This window comes from Vollenhovia emeryi, unplaced genomic scaffold (assembly GCF_000949405.1).
Source record: "Vollenhovia emeryi isolate VEMERY1.0 unplaced genomic scaffold, V.emery_V1.0 DF939353.1, whole genome shotgun sequence".
Lineage (NCBI taxonomy): Eukaryota > Metazoa > Arthropoda > Insecta > Hymenoptera > Formicidae > Vollenhovia > Vollenhovia emeryi.
The window spans coordinates 32,030-51,069 of NW_011967013.1; the positions used below are offsets into that span (position 1 = coordinate 32,030).

A 19,040-nucleotide genomic window follows, 5' to 3' on the forward strand; every position below is an offset into this window, starting at 1 on the left:
TTCCTATAAAATTGTTCTTTTATAATGCTTCCTTAGCGAGATGTTTGTCTTTAAAGTTTGCGTTTCTGAAATATTATTCTTAAATAACTCTTGTATCATTCTTCAGATCTTAATAAGTTATACCATAGTAATTATTTTCATTTAGTAAAGAGCTCTAAAACAATGTGATAAATTTTTTGACACCAGTGTTGAGGAACCAGAAACGCCACTACTTTTAACCCTTCTAATCTACAAAATTTGTAAGTCAGTACATTTTTTAAATTTCACATTTCTTTTACTCTGCGTCTTTTTAAAAGAAAAATGTGCTTTTGTTTCATTTTATAAAAATAAACGGTAAAAACTTTCGAGAAACTCATTTAAAGAATGTCAAATCAATTATGTTAAAACTTATAATAATTATTATCTAATTGTTATGTAACATACAATAATTTTCAAAATTTATACTTTAAATATAGTCGAAAGTACAAGTTTTAATAATTATTTTAACATCACAGTTAAACAATGGTTATTAAAAATTATACAATGGTTAAATAATTATTGCTTAACTATTATTTAATTATTATATCAAGAAATTATCACATTGTTTTAAAGATCTTTACTAAATGTAAAAACAATTATTACAATTTATTGAGATTTAAGGAGTAATATAAAAGAGTTTTTTAAGTATAATGCACGCATACACGCGCGCGTATATATAAGAAATTTCTTAATAAACGCACTAAAGAACAAAAACTTCGCAGCACAAAGAAAGTACGCTTCGTGAGGAACATCCTATACAGTTATATTGATTCGAAGGTATCGATCGTTTCGGAAATAAAAGCCAAGACACATCCGTGCTCTGACATCACTCAGTTTACCAACGTGCACACATATTGGACAGACCCGATAAAAACGAATTGTTTTTTTTCTTTCGACCTATTATATTGATTCTTTCAAAATAGATAAGTGTGAAATACTCATTTTTTATTTCTATTTATCAGTTATTTTAATTCGTAAAAATTACCATCCTTCTAGCGATTGTAATTTCAATGAATTCTTCGATTATTCACATTAATATTATGGTCTTTTTCCCAAAATTAACCCTTCATTTTAATAAGTTGGATGTTTGAGCTAAAATGACATATGGGCATACAGTCCTCGTGTAATTATACTCGAAATTTATAAAAATACAATATTTAATACATAATTTTTATTATAACAAAATGATTAACATCAACTACAATGTAGACAGATGTTTCATGAATTATTTTAGATTTAAAAAATTACTTTAAAATTATGAAAATAGCGACAGACCTACGTGTACACTAAAAAGATACTGAAAAACCATGTTTAGTTAAAGGGTTAAATGTAACTAGTAAACTATTAAGAGAACTTTAATCTTTCAAATCATGTATATATACATATAGCTAGGAATTAGTTTGTTCCGCACCCAAATTCATTCCCTTTTTTTCATTTTACTATCCTTCCTTTCGTTAAAATCTTTAATTTGTTATCGATTATAAAAATCGATCATTACTCTGCGCTATAAATATATAAAATCAGTGCTATAACTGTGTATAAAATCTATTAAATTTTCTTTCTTTTTCTACAAAATAATCATGTTAAGTTTACAGTAAACAAATAGATCGTCTGATCATATTTACATTAATTTAACTATTGTAAAAAATTTATAAAAATTAAATTACTTAAGTTAATTAAATAAAATTGAGTTAACTAGTTAAATTAACAAAAATACTACATTTTTGCATATATTTTTCTTTTCCTTCAATATTATTCACCAAAACTACTTAAACTAAGTAAAAATGTTTATACGTAAAACATTTAATTTACAAAATTACACTAACAAAATGTAAATCTGCAAAAAGGAGTGTTTATTCAATTTCTGAATTAGGAAAATTACCGAACTTTTCTATATTGTAAAATATGTTGAGCTAATAACTGAAATATCTTATAGTATAAAACTATTCAAGTTATGTGTTTCCAAAAATTAAAAGTTTCATCAAAATTTACTATATACAACCATAAAATTAGAATATTCTATAAATAAACAACTCAAAATAATTCATGTTTATTTCCATAATATAGAATATTTCTTTAATTTTTACCGATGGAACAAGGAACTTAGGAAAATACGATCAGCTGATCAGGAAAATACGTTCGTTAAAGTTTCTTCTACGGCATATTATGACATTTAGTCATTCAACTCTATGTGCTGAATTACAATGATGCTATATAATGGAATATTAAGTACGTAAAATCAAATTATATTTCTTATATACAGTAAATTTTAAGACAATTCGTTTCACAGCATCGATCTTCTAAAGCAACTCGTTCAGGCAACTAGTGTCTAGCAAACAACTCGCGCGCGTGCGCGTGTGTGCGTGTGTGCGTGCAGGGTTTAGTAATTACCGGGCCATTTCTTATGGGCAGATAGAGCAGGTTAAACTGAATAGAAAAGTTATGCACCATTTTGCAACTTTGCAATAGCACTAGTTGACATGTAAAATATAGATTGAAATTCTCATTTCCTATAGATTTTTGGCTACTAAATCTGAATCTGACAACAAAAGATTTTTATCACATCTAATTTTTGAAAAAAATTGAGATCAAAAGCACGAAATATCGTGGTTTTAGCTATTTCTGACAAGTGCAAGTGATAAACTTGACGTATTAGAAAGTTCAACCGAAGCTCAAATCAAAGCGAGACTACTATACACTATAAGTTAAACATATCTATTATGACTAATAATGCTTCTTTGTAGCGTATGGTGTGCGCGCGCTTATGCTTTATCAGCCGCTAGTTGAGGAAAATCAGAAATAAATTATATTTCAAAGTACACTACACTCACATTTTTCACCTGATTCAAGGTTTTCTTTAAATTTAAGATCACTCAAAGAGATTTTTTAATTAACAAAATTGTTCACATGTTCCTTTTTCTTTAGTAAAGTTTAAATCACGGATTTAAAAAAATTATTTTTTCTAAGTACAACTACTCGAAATGTTTCCAAATCATGTCACACAACTGTCAGCGACAGTTTTTCATGCAAATTCTAATTCCTCTCAGCCAGAGGCTGGTGAGTGCGTGCACAATCATCCATCACAAAGAAACGTTGCAGGGAATTATGGCTTAATATACTTTTATTACAATATTCTATTCATTGTTTTATAATAAAGTGAAACATAATATAAACTCCATCTGGAAATCATTACTACTGACAATAATATATAATATTCATTAAGTCTATAAAAAATACATTTTACAATATAAAAAAAGAGTAGAGAGACCCGTATTGTGAGGTAGGTTACTAATATAAGATAGCGGGGTTTCTCTCTGCTAAACTAATAATCGCCATTAGTTGGTTTCACCATAAACTTATTACTCTTGAAGTAAAACTATTTACTGAATAATGAAAAATTCTTTGTTCGATTGTGCGTGTAGTCGTTATGAAAAAAGATTTAAGAAATTTAATATTGTCAAGTTCTATTGCAGTGAGTTTTGAAACCTTGTGTATTATGCCCTTTAGTGACTGCTGTCAAAAATATCTATAATGTTCCCCTTGGGGACCTGCTTGTATCTTTTGACGTCACTTTACTTTTCACTAACATCCCTAAAGAAATGGTGTTTGGATCTATTGGAAAACGTTGAACTGATATTGCACCAATACATTACTCAACTTATCTCAATTCCTACAAGCTATCGAATTAATTCTAAATTCTACCAGTTTTAAGTTTGGCAATTCTATGAGCAGATTTTCGGAAGGCCTATGGGGTCTCCTTTGTCACCGATTCTGGCTGACATGGTCATGGATGACTTATTGTTAGAGACAGACTGTGCACAGAAACTGGATTTTGACGTTCCTACTTTTTACAGATACGTAGACGACATTTTCGCGCTTTTACCAAAGACCAAGATTAACTTTGTTCTTTCTTTAACTACTTTTCCAGTTACCCTTTCAAATACAAAATTATCACTATTATTAGTCTCGTTGATCACGCCATCTTACTTTCCGACCAAAAATTTTGGAAACAAAATATTAAATTGGTTAAGAAGTTTTTAATTAATATCTTCTTTCCTGACAAAATTATCAATAAACATGTTAACAAATTAATAAACATTAGAAGCAATGAATTAAAAAGACAAAATACGGTTTAGAGAGATTGTGTGACTCATAAAAAAAAGTTTTGATCCTAAAAAATATATTATTCTCCCTCATATTAAAGGTTTGAGTGAAAAAATCAGTATTAACAAGTTTAAAAAAGCAGGTTTAAACACCATTTTTACCATCCCAAAAAGACTTGATAGACTGATTAAGACTCAGTTTCACAGTGGCTAGTTAGCTAAACTAATTGTTAAGTAGTGATGCCAACCACTGATACAAAATTCGGTAAGCTATTTACAAGGTTATATATATGTATATATATCCACACAATATATACATATACAAATAATTCAATATATCAATATATCAGTATATTTTTTAAGCTTATTTGCGAAAATGGAACTTGTCAAAATCTAACCTTGTAAATAGCTTACCGAATTTTGTTTCAGTGGTTGGCATCACTACTTAACAATTATTTAAGCTAACTAGTCACTGTGAAACTAGGCCTAAAAGAGGTAAGGACTAACTGACTTGGGACAAAAAACAGAAGTGATCTACTACTATACAGGATGTCCGAAAAATCGCCTACTCCACTTCGGGAGGTGATTCGGGACCCAAAAACAAGTAAAAAAAGTTCATACAAACATAGGTCCGGAAATGAGCCGTTTCCGAGTTATAGCCACTTTTATGTTCAAAAATCGTAATTTAGAATCCGCTTGGCATCCCTCATTCTTAATTATTTCTTAAATTAAAAATTTAAGAAATAAATTAAAATAAAAAATAAATTAAATTAAAAATTTAAGAAATAATTAAATTAAAAAAAAGAAAGATGAAATGGTCAGAATTATGTACGATTTCTTAGAGAAGAGTTAGGCCACCTTCTTGAAAACGTCCCTTTAATAATACGACAAAACATGTGGTTCATGCATGATGGTGCACCTGCGCATTTTAGCCGTGTTGCCAGAGATCATTTGAATCGAAATTATGGTCAGAGATGGATAGGGCGTGGAGGTCCGGTTGCCTGGCCCCCAAGATCACCAGACATGAATCCACTTGATTTTTATCTATGGGGTCATGTAAAATCAATTGTTTACAGAAATGCAACCAATAATATTGCTGACTTAAGACAAAGAATAATTCATGGATTTGAAGAAATAAGGAGGGATCCAAATTTTCAGAGTTCGGAATTCCTTTGATAGAAGAATAAGGGCCTGCATTCGTGCTGAAGGTGGTCATTTTGAACACCTTATTTAATTCGATTTAAATATCTGTTCATGTTCACTTTAAAAATAATGTAATTGTAATTGTAATATTGTAATATTGAAAAATTGAAAAAGACTAAAAAAATTGTAATTAAAAAAATTGAAAATAAAAATTTACGATTTTTGAACATAAAAGTGACTATAACTCGGAACCGGCTCATTTCCGGACCTATGTTTGTATGAACTTTTTGCTTGTTTTTGGGTCCCGAATCACCTCCCGAAGTGGAGTAGGCGATTTTTCGGACAACCTGTATATGAAATATAATAATTGTAAAGCCTCTCATATTGGACAAATTAAACAACACCTACAGACCCGCATTAACGAACATAGAAATGATATTAAGAAACACGAAAGCTGTCACTCACAATCAGTTGTTAGCAGACATCGCGTATTACAAGAGTTCAATTGGTCAAAACCAAAAATTTTGTACATCGAGCGTCTAACGAGGAAACGAGAAATCGCCGAAATGTTTTTATAAAAAAAACTAACAAGACTATTAATTTACAAACCGACACCGAAAATTTAAATGTAATATATGATTGCGCAATCAAATCTTTGTCGGTTGTAACATCACCTTGCTTTGTTTTTATGACGGTACCTACGAGTTAGTCCGAATCAAGCATCTGTAATGTTCAGATGTGCTTGTATTTTTATAATACAAGCATACATATTTGACTCTGTGTTATTGATGACGATGACTCACTTTAGTTCGTTAATTTACCTTCTTTCGTTTTACTCGCTAACTAATGAATGATTCTAATCTCGTATTTTTGTTGATTACAGTATTACTTGAAAAAGACCCGAAATAGAGTCGAAACGTTGAAATGTGTTGTTAAATAAAGGAATATGCCAGTTGGGTTGACTACAAGTTCCCTGTTTTAATTATTACTTATTAATAATATTGAAAATTCTCTAAAATCGAGTTTTATAATAATTATATTACCTTAAAAAAACTCTGTCCGCTACATTGGATCCATTTTAAGTTTGTATTTTTAAACTTATTGTCAGATTCGAATAAAGCACTATCAAGTTAGTCCAACGGTTCTAGCTTGTCACTTTAACTTTGTCGCTTATACTTGGCGTGAGACACTACCGTGTCTCGTGATAGACTATATTTTATAAAACGCGACAGAGTAGTTTACAAAATAAAAGTGGATGACCAATACAATAGTCGTTCATTCTCGAAGATTTAACGGCTCATTTTTGAGATTGTTTCAGGATCCTGATGCCCTCTACACTGCCAAGACTATAATAATTTTTAAATAAGAAACATTAAGTTAAACTTATTCGAGTGAATAAATTTTTGTTAGGCTTCTAAACTTAATTTCAATCAATACCATGCTGTTCTCTAATTTAGTCTGAATAGTGAAACACTGTCGTCTGTAGACAAAAGCCACATAATTTGTATATAAATGTTTTCATGAACTGACAGTTCTAGATGCAAAAAGTGCAAAAGGTACAGAATTACTCCAGCATCCCCTTAAATACTAATTTTAAGTGGTAAATTTTTTAAATCTTTTTGTAAATAACTTATTAACAAACAACAACCGACATCACTCAAGAGGATGACAATGACAACACATCTCAACGTTATTGAAACCGGAGCTACCTCCCCTTTTCTGTAGTCACCGATTTCACCGATAAATTAAATAATAAGTATATGACCAATTTACGAGCGAAAATAAGACCTTAGGATATGATAAAAAAGTCATTAAAACAAAATAAAATGAATACAATAATGCAGACTTGACTTTATCTCACCATAAATTCATACAATAGAAACACAATAATAGAGGGTATAAAACCTTACAGTTTTTTGTTTTGCTAAAAATGTAACTATGCATCCGTTTATTCGACCTTATCTGGCTCTTATTTAATAAATTCAATAATAATACAAATATAACAAAAGATGATGATGTCGACGATAACTGGCACATATGTTTATTTAAAACACTACGTTTCGACTAGTAATACTAATCCTTTTCAAGTAATAGCCCACTAAATGTGGCAGCAAATTTTATTAAATAACTCGTATCCTTCCGTTTTCATCGACAAACATATAAAAAGAAGAATAAATTTTCTGGAGCACCATAGTCGAGCTGATGCTGTCGATCCCGTTGATAACAAAGATTTTAGAAATAACATCATAATCCCATTTGCGGGTACAGTTAGTGACGTAATAAAGAAAATTCTAAGAAACCAATATATTGATACGCGATTTTCTACTCCCAAAAAATTAGACATAGTAATTAGAAAGGGAAAGGATAGAAATGCCGACTCGAATCGAACCGAACTTGTTTACCAGCTCAATTGCATGGACTGTGATGCGATTTACATTGGTCAAACCAAGAGACACATCACTACAAGAATAAATGAACATCGAAATGACATCAAGAAACTAGTCATAAATCACTCTGTTGTTAGCAAGCATCGAGATCTTATCGGACATGAATTTGACTGGTCTAACCCTAAAATATTACATAATATTACATAATGAACCACATTTTAAAAAACGTGAAATAGCAGAGATGTTCTACATAAAGAAATTTATTAATAACACCATTAATTTACAACAGGATACAGACAATCTCAGCTCGATATATGACAAAATTGTGCGCACCACCTAATGTTTTGTAATTATTTATTTCTTTGTTATCCCCACACGTCGTTATACTTTGACTCACCCAACGAATGTTGATCTCTTGACAACTCAGTGCTTTTAGTCTTCCACAAGCCTTTTATACGAATAGACGTTCTTAGTGACTTACATTATTTTCAATTTGAAGTAACATGTGCATATTAATTTACTGCGCCTTTTTCTTTATAAAACGTCCGCTCAATATGTCACCCGTAAGTATTAAGTTGTTTTCTCTGTGCGATAATATCTTATATACATTTCCGAACACTTAATTTATAATTTATAGATTTCTTGCTGCCACATTTAATGGGCTATTACTTGAAAAGGACTAGTATTACTAGTCGAAACGTAGTGTTTTAAATAAACATATGTGCCAGTTATCGTCGACATCATCATGTTATGTTATTTTTCTTCACCCACTGGCGATCCACCTTCTCCAAGTTTGTTTAATACAAATATAATGTGCAACGTTTTGACACCTTGTTCGGATCCTTTTCAAGCACAAATTCTGAAAGGGAACTACAATGTGTAGTTTACGCGAGTACGCGAGTTGACAGGCCCACAGATTTTCGGATCTCAACAACGGCAGATCCGACGAACTTCTAAGTGCACTCAATCGATAGCTTGGGTACGATTTGCATACTAAAAGTGTTTTTATTTTTTGCCTACGTGCTCTAAGAACAGAGATATCGCGACGCAAACTCCAACGTGACCAATTTTTCACGATTTTCACGATACACGAACTTTAAGAAACGTGGTCGTCAATCAAAAAAGTGGTCGGGGAACGTCCTTTTCATATTTCTGTCGCACGTGGCGCTTGCATGCGCGGCTGACTTGACTGACGTTACCGACTTACTTACCGTGCACACGTAAATAGAGTGAACCTAACCCTTGTGCCGATTTAATAACATGTCTTCTAGAAAAGACTGTGTAACTGATTGTGACTGTTCGTGATCGGTGACGTACGTATGTTTTGTAAAATGTAAATATAACCCTTGTGACAGACCTCGGATCGCGATCTTAGTCCAAAGGTCATGAATCAGGATCGATACGTATCCTACGGTTAAATTAGAAAAGGCAATCTTTTAATAAAATATTTATTTGTATTAAATTTTTATGGAATAAGTATTAAAAATTTATCTCATTATTATTATTATTTCCTTTATTTCTTCGGATAAAATTTTATGCTCGATTGTTTGACTACAACATTTTAATATAAAAAATAATAAAGTACCTAGTTTTCATAAATATTCAGTTTAGTTGGCACCATTTGATGATATCATTACTTTTCTAGAGAAGATACTTTGGAGGGAGGGAGAAACTAAAAATTTTTTTAAATAAAAGATATCCAAATAATTAAATTATATAATTCTTGATTGGATGACGCTTATACTTGGTAAAATTAACAGCACAAATTGAATATGTCCAAAGTCTACCATGGTTGGAGAGTGACTGTCATAATTATCAGTGTGTTAGGTTAAGTTGTCTAGGTCGCACAACGAGAGGAACAGGAAATAAATAGATAAAAAAATTAAATAATTAACTGTGTCACGTTAGAGAACTAATGATAGCATTATATACCAGGTTAAGATTCTCGGTATCCTTCTTTAAATTGATTGTGTTAAGATCCATTTTAATGTGCAACATTTCAGCTATTTCTCGTTTTCTCGTATGCTTTTTGCTATGTAGGATGTCAGGGGAAGACCAATTAAAATCATGTCCGAGCGACATTCGGTGTTTGCTGATGACCGATTGGCTATTCTCATCTTTTTTAATATTATTGAAATGTTCCTTGACTCTCGTATCAAGATGTCTTTTGGTTTGGCCGACATAGAATGCCTTCCAATTATTGCAGTGCAATCTGTAGACAATTCCAAGTTACTAATTCTGACAAATAACGAATCGTTACTTTGCAGTTACTTTCTTGCAATGAAAATAAAACTATCAAATCTGCATTTAAATTGTAAAGCGTCGATAACGCGTTTATGCGCAAATTCAAGACCCTAATGCAATCTGTGAAAGTTACTAGTTTTCGAAAAATATGTAACTAAGTTAAGTTACGGGTACAGATGGAGAGAATGTAACGAAGTTAAGTTAGAGTTACCAAAATCTCGAGTTACCAAAAAAAAAGTAACTACCTATAACGAGTTATTTTCTAATTCTGCCCATTAACATAAAATTTTAGTCAAAACAAATCTGGCACACAGTTTGGCTGACATAATAACATAGTACAAAGCACAATCTATGAGTGAAAGTTCTAGTAAAATTTGTTGAGTCAAACGATAAGAAGATATTGCCATGATTGACAGGTTTGAAAACGTGAATATGTTGTCTCATTGTAAAATTAAAGTGTCCAATAAGAAAACTTGTAGTCGGAATTAAAACGTTTAATTGCGTTCTCTAGTCAACCAAAAAAGTAAATTATTCATAAGAAATATTGATACGTAAATGGAGTAACAAGCTATTTTCGAATAACGACTTCCTGTTATGAGATCTGTTTGTGGACTTGATTGATAAAAGTGCTCAAAACTCTCTCAGGTACAGAGTATATCATTACACGGTATTTAATATTGTCAGAGATTGACCCGCGTGCGTCTTATTAATTCAAGTGTAGTCGTGTGCTTTCTTCAAATGATTTTGAGATATTCGAGTTGCAATAGCGGATGCCGCTCGGGCAAACCTTCGTCGAATGCATATTACACCGCCGACAGAATGAGCCACATCTATAACACCTATTACGAGTTTATCCGGCTACTGTATAAATAACCGTGCGTAACACGGCTTTCTCTTGCGATTCTTACGAATTTGGCCGATTTTGTGTTATTCCAATATATACATATATCGATTGGTACACCGTTTATAGATACGATTTCCCTTGACATCGGAATCGCCAAATATTTGAAACACAACTGTTTCCTGGACTTGGATATTGACGGAACCGTATTCATTCAATTATTTCTTTAATTGATTATATCTCGATATAAAAATAGGAAGCTGCGCAATCTTTGACTCAGTTGCACCATTCCGCTGAAAATATTCTTGTGTTTAAGCTCTTTTTTTTATAATCGTGATCTGAATAAAATAATAAACTTTACCAAAATGTCTTGCGAAACAAATCCTTAAGTAAAATTGCAAAAACACTAACGCAAAAAATTCTTTGTATTAAAAAAATTTCAGTTTTCCGAAAATTCTTACATCTCTTCGTTCATGAATGCTGTTCCAACTCGCAATAAAATGATACAAATGATACATTTCGATTGATCAAAATCGTCGAAATATGCAGAATATATTACGTATGCATTAATACAAAGCAATTTGTAAAATTTTTGTTTAAAACAAAGTGTTATTGAAAATGATAACAAAAAGATAGACATGCACCGCAATTTAATAATTTTTTAAATTTACAATTTATGTAATAACTAGCGTAATGATATTGATAAATTATAATTTAGCACAAAAATAAGCATTAATCAAGTAGTTTATTAAAGATTTTACTTGTTTCTATTAAATAAGATTCTAAAGTACAGTAAACAAGCATATACAAGCAATTTTAGCAAAATATATATAGGGTGAATCATCGGAAACATTTAAATATCTATTTCTTCTGAATCTGAAGATACGAGAAAATAAGCAAAACGTTTGTTATATATACATGACCTAATTGAAAAATAAGTAATTTTATTAAAATTTTAGAAAATAAATGTTGAATTTAATAAATAAGCTTTGATAATCGAAAATTTAATCACCAATGTTGTCATTGAACTTCTCAGCAATCTATGCTTAGTTTATTAATCCACATATCCACACATATTCCATTTGAATCACGCAGATTGTTTAACACAATTTTTAATAAACTAAATGCGAATAATTAAAAAAGAGGATTAAGGGTGAGAGAAGTTACGCGTTAAAATAAGAAAGAGAACGAGAACAAAAACGAGAACGCGGCAGCGGCGTAATCAAGTTTTCGACTGGACTAAAGGGAGAGCGGCCGTTTTAAAAGTGCACCGAGAATGTGGGTGTTCCGTGACGTTGAAGCGACGCAATAGCCATCCGCGGAATTGAACGTTTAATGTCATACTGAAGGCCTTCCGAACGACGGCTCTGTATACACACCTCCGCACGACGAAGAACGAGATGAGTGAGCCGAGTCTGCGCTCTTCGCACACGGTTCATTACGAAAAAGAGGTAAGAGAGGCAAGACGAAAAAGGGGAACGCTGCCAAAAGTCCACGGACCCGTGTCCCGTGCAACTCTAGCTCCACCGACACGCACAGACGAGAGTACGCCTCTAGTCCAGGCATCCAGTTGAATGCCATTTTTAACGGTACAGTAATAGTCTTGAACAGCGAGGTGCTTTTTATCGGTATGATGGCGCGAGAACGTTTCGCTCCCTTCACGCAACGCAACAGGTTAGACCGCGTAAATATCTCAGGTCTATTTATTGCTATTTATGCCATTTAACATTTTTCATCCTCGAGAGTAAGTATATACACAGGAGAAAAGATGTCACCTTTTTTCCCCTCCTCCCTCCTCGTTTTTCTTATATACGCATACATATGCACACGCGCGCGTGCGGCGTGTCCAGAAATTCGTAAATTAAAATACCATGACATGAGAGTTGTTGAAAAAATTAATAAAAAATTCTTTTTTTATTATTTTTTTCGGTAATTTTCTTACTATGGCATTTTGATTTGTAAGTTTCTGTATCTTTTACATAAAAAGGTTTAATTAAACTTTTTTTAAAAAGTTTGGAAGGAAAACTGATAAATATTTTTAAATTTATTTCTTCAATAACTCTCTTGTAGTATTATATATTAACTTCCCCCCCCCCACTCCAAATTATCTTCTCTACAAAAGTAATGATATCAAATGACGCCAACTAAACTGAATATTTATACAAACTAGGTACTTTATTATTTTTTATATTAAAATGTTATAGCCAAACAATCGAGCATAAAATTTTATCGGAAGAAATAAAGGAAATAATATTAATGAGACAAATTGTTAATACTTATTCCATAAAAATTTAATAAAAATAAATATTTTATTAACAGATCGCCTTTTCTAATTTCATTGTGGGATACATATCGATCCTGATTCATGACATCATTTTTCATTAAAAAACTTGGCGCTGCTTGTATAAACTTAGTATTTTGATTCGTAAATTTTAGGTACCCAAAACACACAAACGCACGCGCCACGTACACATACATGTACACGTATTATACATGCGCATACAGAAGATGTACCAAGAAGATAGATACTATAGATTAACTTAGGATGACATTTTTGAAAAAAATATAAAATAAAAACGTGTAAGAAATTTTGGTTTATGCGCGACTTAAGATGGCGGCGAAGGAACGGACGGTGAGTGTCCCCCACTTTGGATCACCGCCACCGTCAGCCCACCTGATTGATGGTCTCGCGTGATCCGATGACGATGGCCGGGATCACTCGTTCTTCAAAAGTTAACTTGAGTAATTGAACTGCTTGAGAATTCGAGTATTGGGACAGGCCTAGTGCCTTTGATCTGAATTCGAGCTACTTTTTAAAGTATATAAAACGGCTTCATTCACTTGGCGTTCTGCGTCGCGATTGCAATAACGCACTTTAATTAAGTCCACGACTTTTGTAAATTGGCATCGACATAGTGTTCTGAAATATACATGCACTAAAATCACTTGAGACTCGAATATAGGGTGTTTCATTTTAATCGCCCCAGGCAAATATCTCGAAAAATATGAAAGATACAGAAAAACGTTTCAGACAACAGTTGTTTGGTTCAAAGGAGGACATAAGATGGTGTCATTGGTTTGACTTTGAGTGAACGTGCCAAGGTCATATGGAGTTCAACTTTGTTTTTTAAATGGACCTCCCTACTTTTCATTACATATTCTTGCAGCTTATCTCGAGAGCTTTTCAGAACACTATAATAAAGTGCTTTTTGTTCAGTACTTTTTGAGTTGTGAGGCTTGAAAGTTACAGTACTGCCGCGCGCCGGCAGAATAATGATACAAATCAACCGGTGTAAAGAAAACACAATTTTGTAACAAGTAATAAAAAAATTTTTTTAAACAATTTTGTGTTTTCTTTACACCGGTTGATTTGTCTCATTATTCTGTTCAAAAAAGTATTAAGGTAAGATGATAAAAAAATGAATATTTTACAAGATATTTTGTAATTTATGTCAAAATATTGGAACTTTCAAACCTTAATAACTCAAAAAGTTCTTAATAAAAAATACTTTATTATAGCGTTTTGGGAAGCTCTCGAGGTCAGCTACAAGAATATGTAATAAAAAATGGGAGATGCCATTTAAAAAAATTGGTGTGACCTTTATGTGACCTTCAAATAATTCTTAAAAGTCAAACCAATGATACCATCTTATGGCCCCCTCGAAACCAAACAACTTTTGTCTGAAACTTTTTTCGAAATAATTCATTCCAACCGAGAAATATTATTGTCTCAAGATAAACGCCCCACCCTGTATATGTTTATACAGGGTGGTATATATGTATATAGGGTATCAGTGAATCGTAACGATCTCACAAGACCCCAGACCATAATTTTGAAGTTTATATTCTTATAAAACAAAATTTTATGTAAACAAATATGTACTCTAAAACTGAGTTTTTCAATGTATATTTATTAATAACAAATTATTTGTTTAAGACAAATCAACTAATAAGTTAATTAGTAAAATCATATTTTAAACAAATCATTTTTTATTAATAAATATGTACCGAAAGTGTTATTTTTAGAGTGTAGATTTATTTACATAACGTATACTTCAAAATCATGGTCTAGGGGTTTAAATCCACAAATATCTTAGTATAGATATCTATGTTTAAATCACTGATTACAAATCCAATGTCTAAAATTCAAAATTCAAAATGGAGTCAATATGGCGAACAAAATTATCACAATTGACTGAATTTGCTTCAAACTTGCTATTTAGTGATTTTCGAGGTTGCTAATTACAAATCCGATGTTAAAAATATAAAATTCGAAACAAGAAATCGATAATCCCAAAAATTTCCGTCACAAGTTTGAAACAAATCCAGTTAACTGTGAAATATCTATTTGCTACATCGAATCGATCATTTTGAATTTTATCACGAGACACGGTTGTGTCTCGCGCCAGTTTGCTAGCTACAACCGCGCGCGCGAGACCGACCCTGTAGTTTACGCGAGTAAGTACGCGAGTTGACAGGCCCACAGATTTTTGGATCTCAACAACGGCAGATTCGACAAACTTCTCAGTGTACTCAATCGATAACTTGGGTACGATTTACATAATAAAAGTGTTTTTATTTTTTGCTTACGTGCTCTAAGAGCAGAGATATCGCGATGCAAAGTCAAACGTGTCCACTTGTTCCGATATATGATCTTTAAAAAATGTGGTCATTAACCAAAAAAGTGGTCGGGGAACGTCCTTTTCATATTTCTGTCGCTTGTGGCGCTTGCAAGCGGGGCTGACGTAATTGACGTTACGGACTTACTTAAGGCCTTCACACATAAAATTCCGTAAGGACGTAAAACGTAAGCATAAGAAAATCGACCAATCACAGTCGAGAACGTAAGGCAATGACGCAAGCAGTAGCAAATCCAACCTGTTGATTTTCTTACGCTTACGTTTTACGTCCTTACGGAATGTTATGTGTGAAGGCCTTTACATACGTACCGAGCGCACGTAAATAGAGTAAACCTAACCTAACCTAACCCTTGTGCCGATTTAATAATTGCAAGTTGATACATTTGTCGCATTAGGGACTGATTGTGAGATCTTCTTAAGTGTCACTAGCGTGGCAAAAGACTATGTAACTGATTGTGAGTGTGCGCGATCGGTCATGTATGTTTTGTGAAATGTAAACATAACCCTTGTAACAGACCTCGGATCGAGATCTCAGTCGGAGAACTGTGTAGTTAATACAATTGCCGGTTTTCCATTTTGCAAGTTGATTGGCTACACTATTTCTCGGACTGAGGACTCGGATCGAAATCTAACATCGTGGACACAAGTTTAATATAACAAAACGGACACTCGATCTTTTTGGAATTCTCTCTCATAATAATAAAGTAAGTATATACAAACGTGCAATGTATTTTTATACTGATCTGTTACGTTCAGCATAACTAATCTTAAGTGTCGAAGTACTTTTCCTCTTTTTATCTCTCATTCTTCTCTCGTTCATTCAAGACAGCACTCCTACGTCTCAGATTTGCAATTACGAACACAGCTCTTGTCCGACACAAAACAATTATCTGTGTATATTACAGAGTGTTATGGATAAGATATCCATGTGCTCATATACAGATAGAGCAGATTCAATTGAAAAGTTTAACTGAAATGTACCATTTTGTTCGGAATAGTTATCGAGTAATTAATTTAAACGTCTGAACGAATAAGCACGAGAAAAGCCGGACTTGATAGGCAGTAAAGCGAGATATAGAACAATGCGTGACATATAATACCGCGCCGGAAAAAATTGTCAAGTAGCAAGCGGCGAATCTCAGACGATGAGACGCGTAAACAATCACTCGCCTGACAATCACTACCTGACAATTTTTCGGCGCCGTGCTATATGCCACGCATCATTTCACTTCTCACTATCAGATGCCTATCGAGTCTGACCTACCGCTTTCCTCGCGCTTATTCGCTCAAACGTTTTATAGAAATACTCGATAACTATTGCAAATTTCACAAAATATAGTACTTTTCTTTTCAACCGTTCTACCTGTAAACGAGCGGATGGACACCTTATTCGTAACGTCTTTTATATGTGTATACATATACGTATATACATATGTATGTATGTACACTAGGACCGGTATAGTCAGATCTCATACTCAAGACCATGAATTTATCTAAAAATGCTGTATGGAACATTTCATTTGCTACGGAGTATCTAAAGATGATCTTAAAACAGTCTTGAATATAAAATCTAACTATGAAGTCTGGTCCTAGTGTACACGCCCCGACATAAATGCCGTTCCTATCCGTGTGAGGCGTACGCACTCAACAAGCGAACGACCAATCCGAAAGTCGCGCCGCGGTTGCCCAGCGGTCGGATTAGTCACCAGCTTGTTCGTATGCGTGCGTCTCACACGGATAGGGACAGCATTTATGCCAGTGCGTGTACATACAAATGTTCATATGTACACGAAAAAATTATGTTTTATAAGATCAGTGTAATTAAAACTACAAAATTTATGATATCACCTTAAAAATAACCTAAGTTATAAGTTTAAAACCTAAGTTATAGGTTTAAAACCTAAGTTGTAGGTTTAAAACCTATAATAATATTATTCGAGTGAACAGATTTTTTTGTTAGGCTTCTAAACCTAATTTCAATGAGATCATGCTGTTCTCTGATTTAGTCCTAATAGTGGAACATTGCCGGTTCATACACGAAAGCCACATAATTTGTATATTACACAAATGTTATTACAAATTCACAGTTCTAGGAGCAAAAGGTGCCAAAAGTGCAGAATCACACCAGCATCTCCTTAAGCATTGGTTTTTAAAGGATAAACTTCTGCTAAATTATACCAAATTCAACCAATTATATCAAGCATGTGTTATAATAAGACATTTATTTTGCTATTCATTGTAATTACGGCAATGTTCCTATAAAATAGAATATAAAAGATGGAATAGTCTCTCCGCGTGCGCATAAACTAAATTAAAAAGAATTCATCCTTATTATATAAGAGTTTATAGAGTCTCCTTGAACGTTAATAAATTAATCTTGAATCAACTAAAGAGGTCAATCAAATAAATTTATTCAACTAACACAATAAATAGAAACAAATAATTTATTGTGACGTTTTTAAAGAAAAAAATTAGATAGTCTATATAATTTATTATGTAATTATTTAATTCATGATGTTGTATTTGCAACTTTGTTTACAGTAAGAGCAAATACAACATTATGAATTTCGAGGTTTCTACTTAACATTCAAGTTTTTATAGTCAATGTGTTAGCAATACTATAAATCAAAACTACTCACTTTGTTTTGGATAGATTCGGATCACTAGTCTTTCTTTTTTCCCTCAATTGTCGCTGTAAGTGAAAAAATGTAATTTTAATTACACAATAGTTTAAATTAGAATTACACCAATAACACTGATCTTTCGCCACTGAACACTGTAGTCGTGTTCAGTATATATTGTTTGAATAACCCACGCGTTCTTTTCAAAATATTTTAAACGATTCAAAGAAACATTTAAAAAATGTACAGAAAATGTTCTATAGCTCATAATTTTCAGTTTAATATTTATATGATAAATATTAAATCTTCAAAAAGGGAAAAAATAGATATTTTAAGATGGGGGAGGGGGGGGGGGTAAAAGTGGGAGGAAGAAAGATTTGGTCGATGGCGTATGCGGACGACATAGCAGTGATAGCGGAGAATGAAGGAGGGATGAAAGGGATGATAAAAGGGTTAGAGAAGTACATGGAGGAAAAAGGGTTAGAAGTGAATATAGGAAAGACGAAGGTGATGAGATGCAGAAAGGAGGGGAAAGGTGGAAGAAAGTTAGATGGATGTGGAAGGGAAGGGAATTAGAGGAGGTAAGAAAATTTACGTACTTGGATTACATAGTAACGGCAAATGGAAGAAGTAAGGAGCACATAAGAGAGAGGATGAAAAAGAGGGCTGTGGTAATGAGGGAAGTATGGGGGGATAGGAAAAAGAAGATTTAGAAGGGATTGGGAGAGAAGTTTATGGCTTTTTGACAGACTGGTATGGACGGTGATGGGTTATGGGGTGGAAATATGAGGGTGGAAGGAGAGAGAAGAGGTAGAGAGGATGCACAACAGATACTTAAGATGGATGATGGGTGTGGGATGGAACATACCAGGATACATGATAAGAGAAGAACTTATGAGAGAAAAAATGAGAGGAAGGGCGGGAATGAGAGCATGGGGGGGATATGAAAAGAGGTTAGGGGAAGGAAAAGGAGATCTAGCAAGGTGGTGCTGTGAGGAGGTGAGAGAGAAAGAGAGAGAGAGAGAGAGGGAGGGAGGGAGGGA

General features: G+C 33.0%; 1 protein-coding gene across 9 annotated transcripts in view; it reads right to left on the minus strand.

The window, feature by feature from the left end:
- Nucleotides 1–19,040, minus strand: part of LOC105558344 (rho guanine nucleotide exchange factor 12) — an 88,067-nt gene that overhangs the window by 17,116 nt on the left and 51,911 nt on the right. For all 9 annotated transcript variants that reach the window (XM_012005964.1, XM_012005967.1, XM_012005966.1 and 6 more), the window contains one exon: nucleotides 18,016–18,068. In XM_012005964.1, the coding sequence (XP_011861354.1) occupies nucleotides 18,016–18,068 (53 nt within the window). The remainder of the gene's footprint in view (nucleotides 1–18,015; nucleotides 18,069–19,040) is intronic.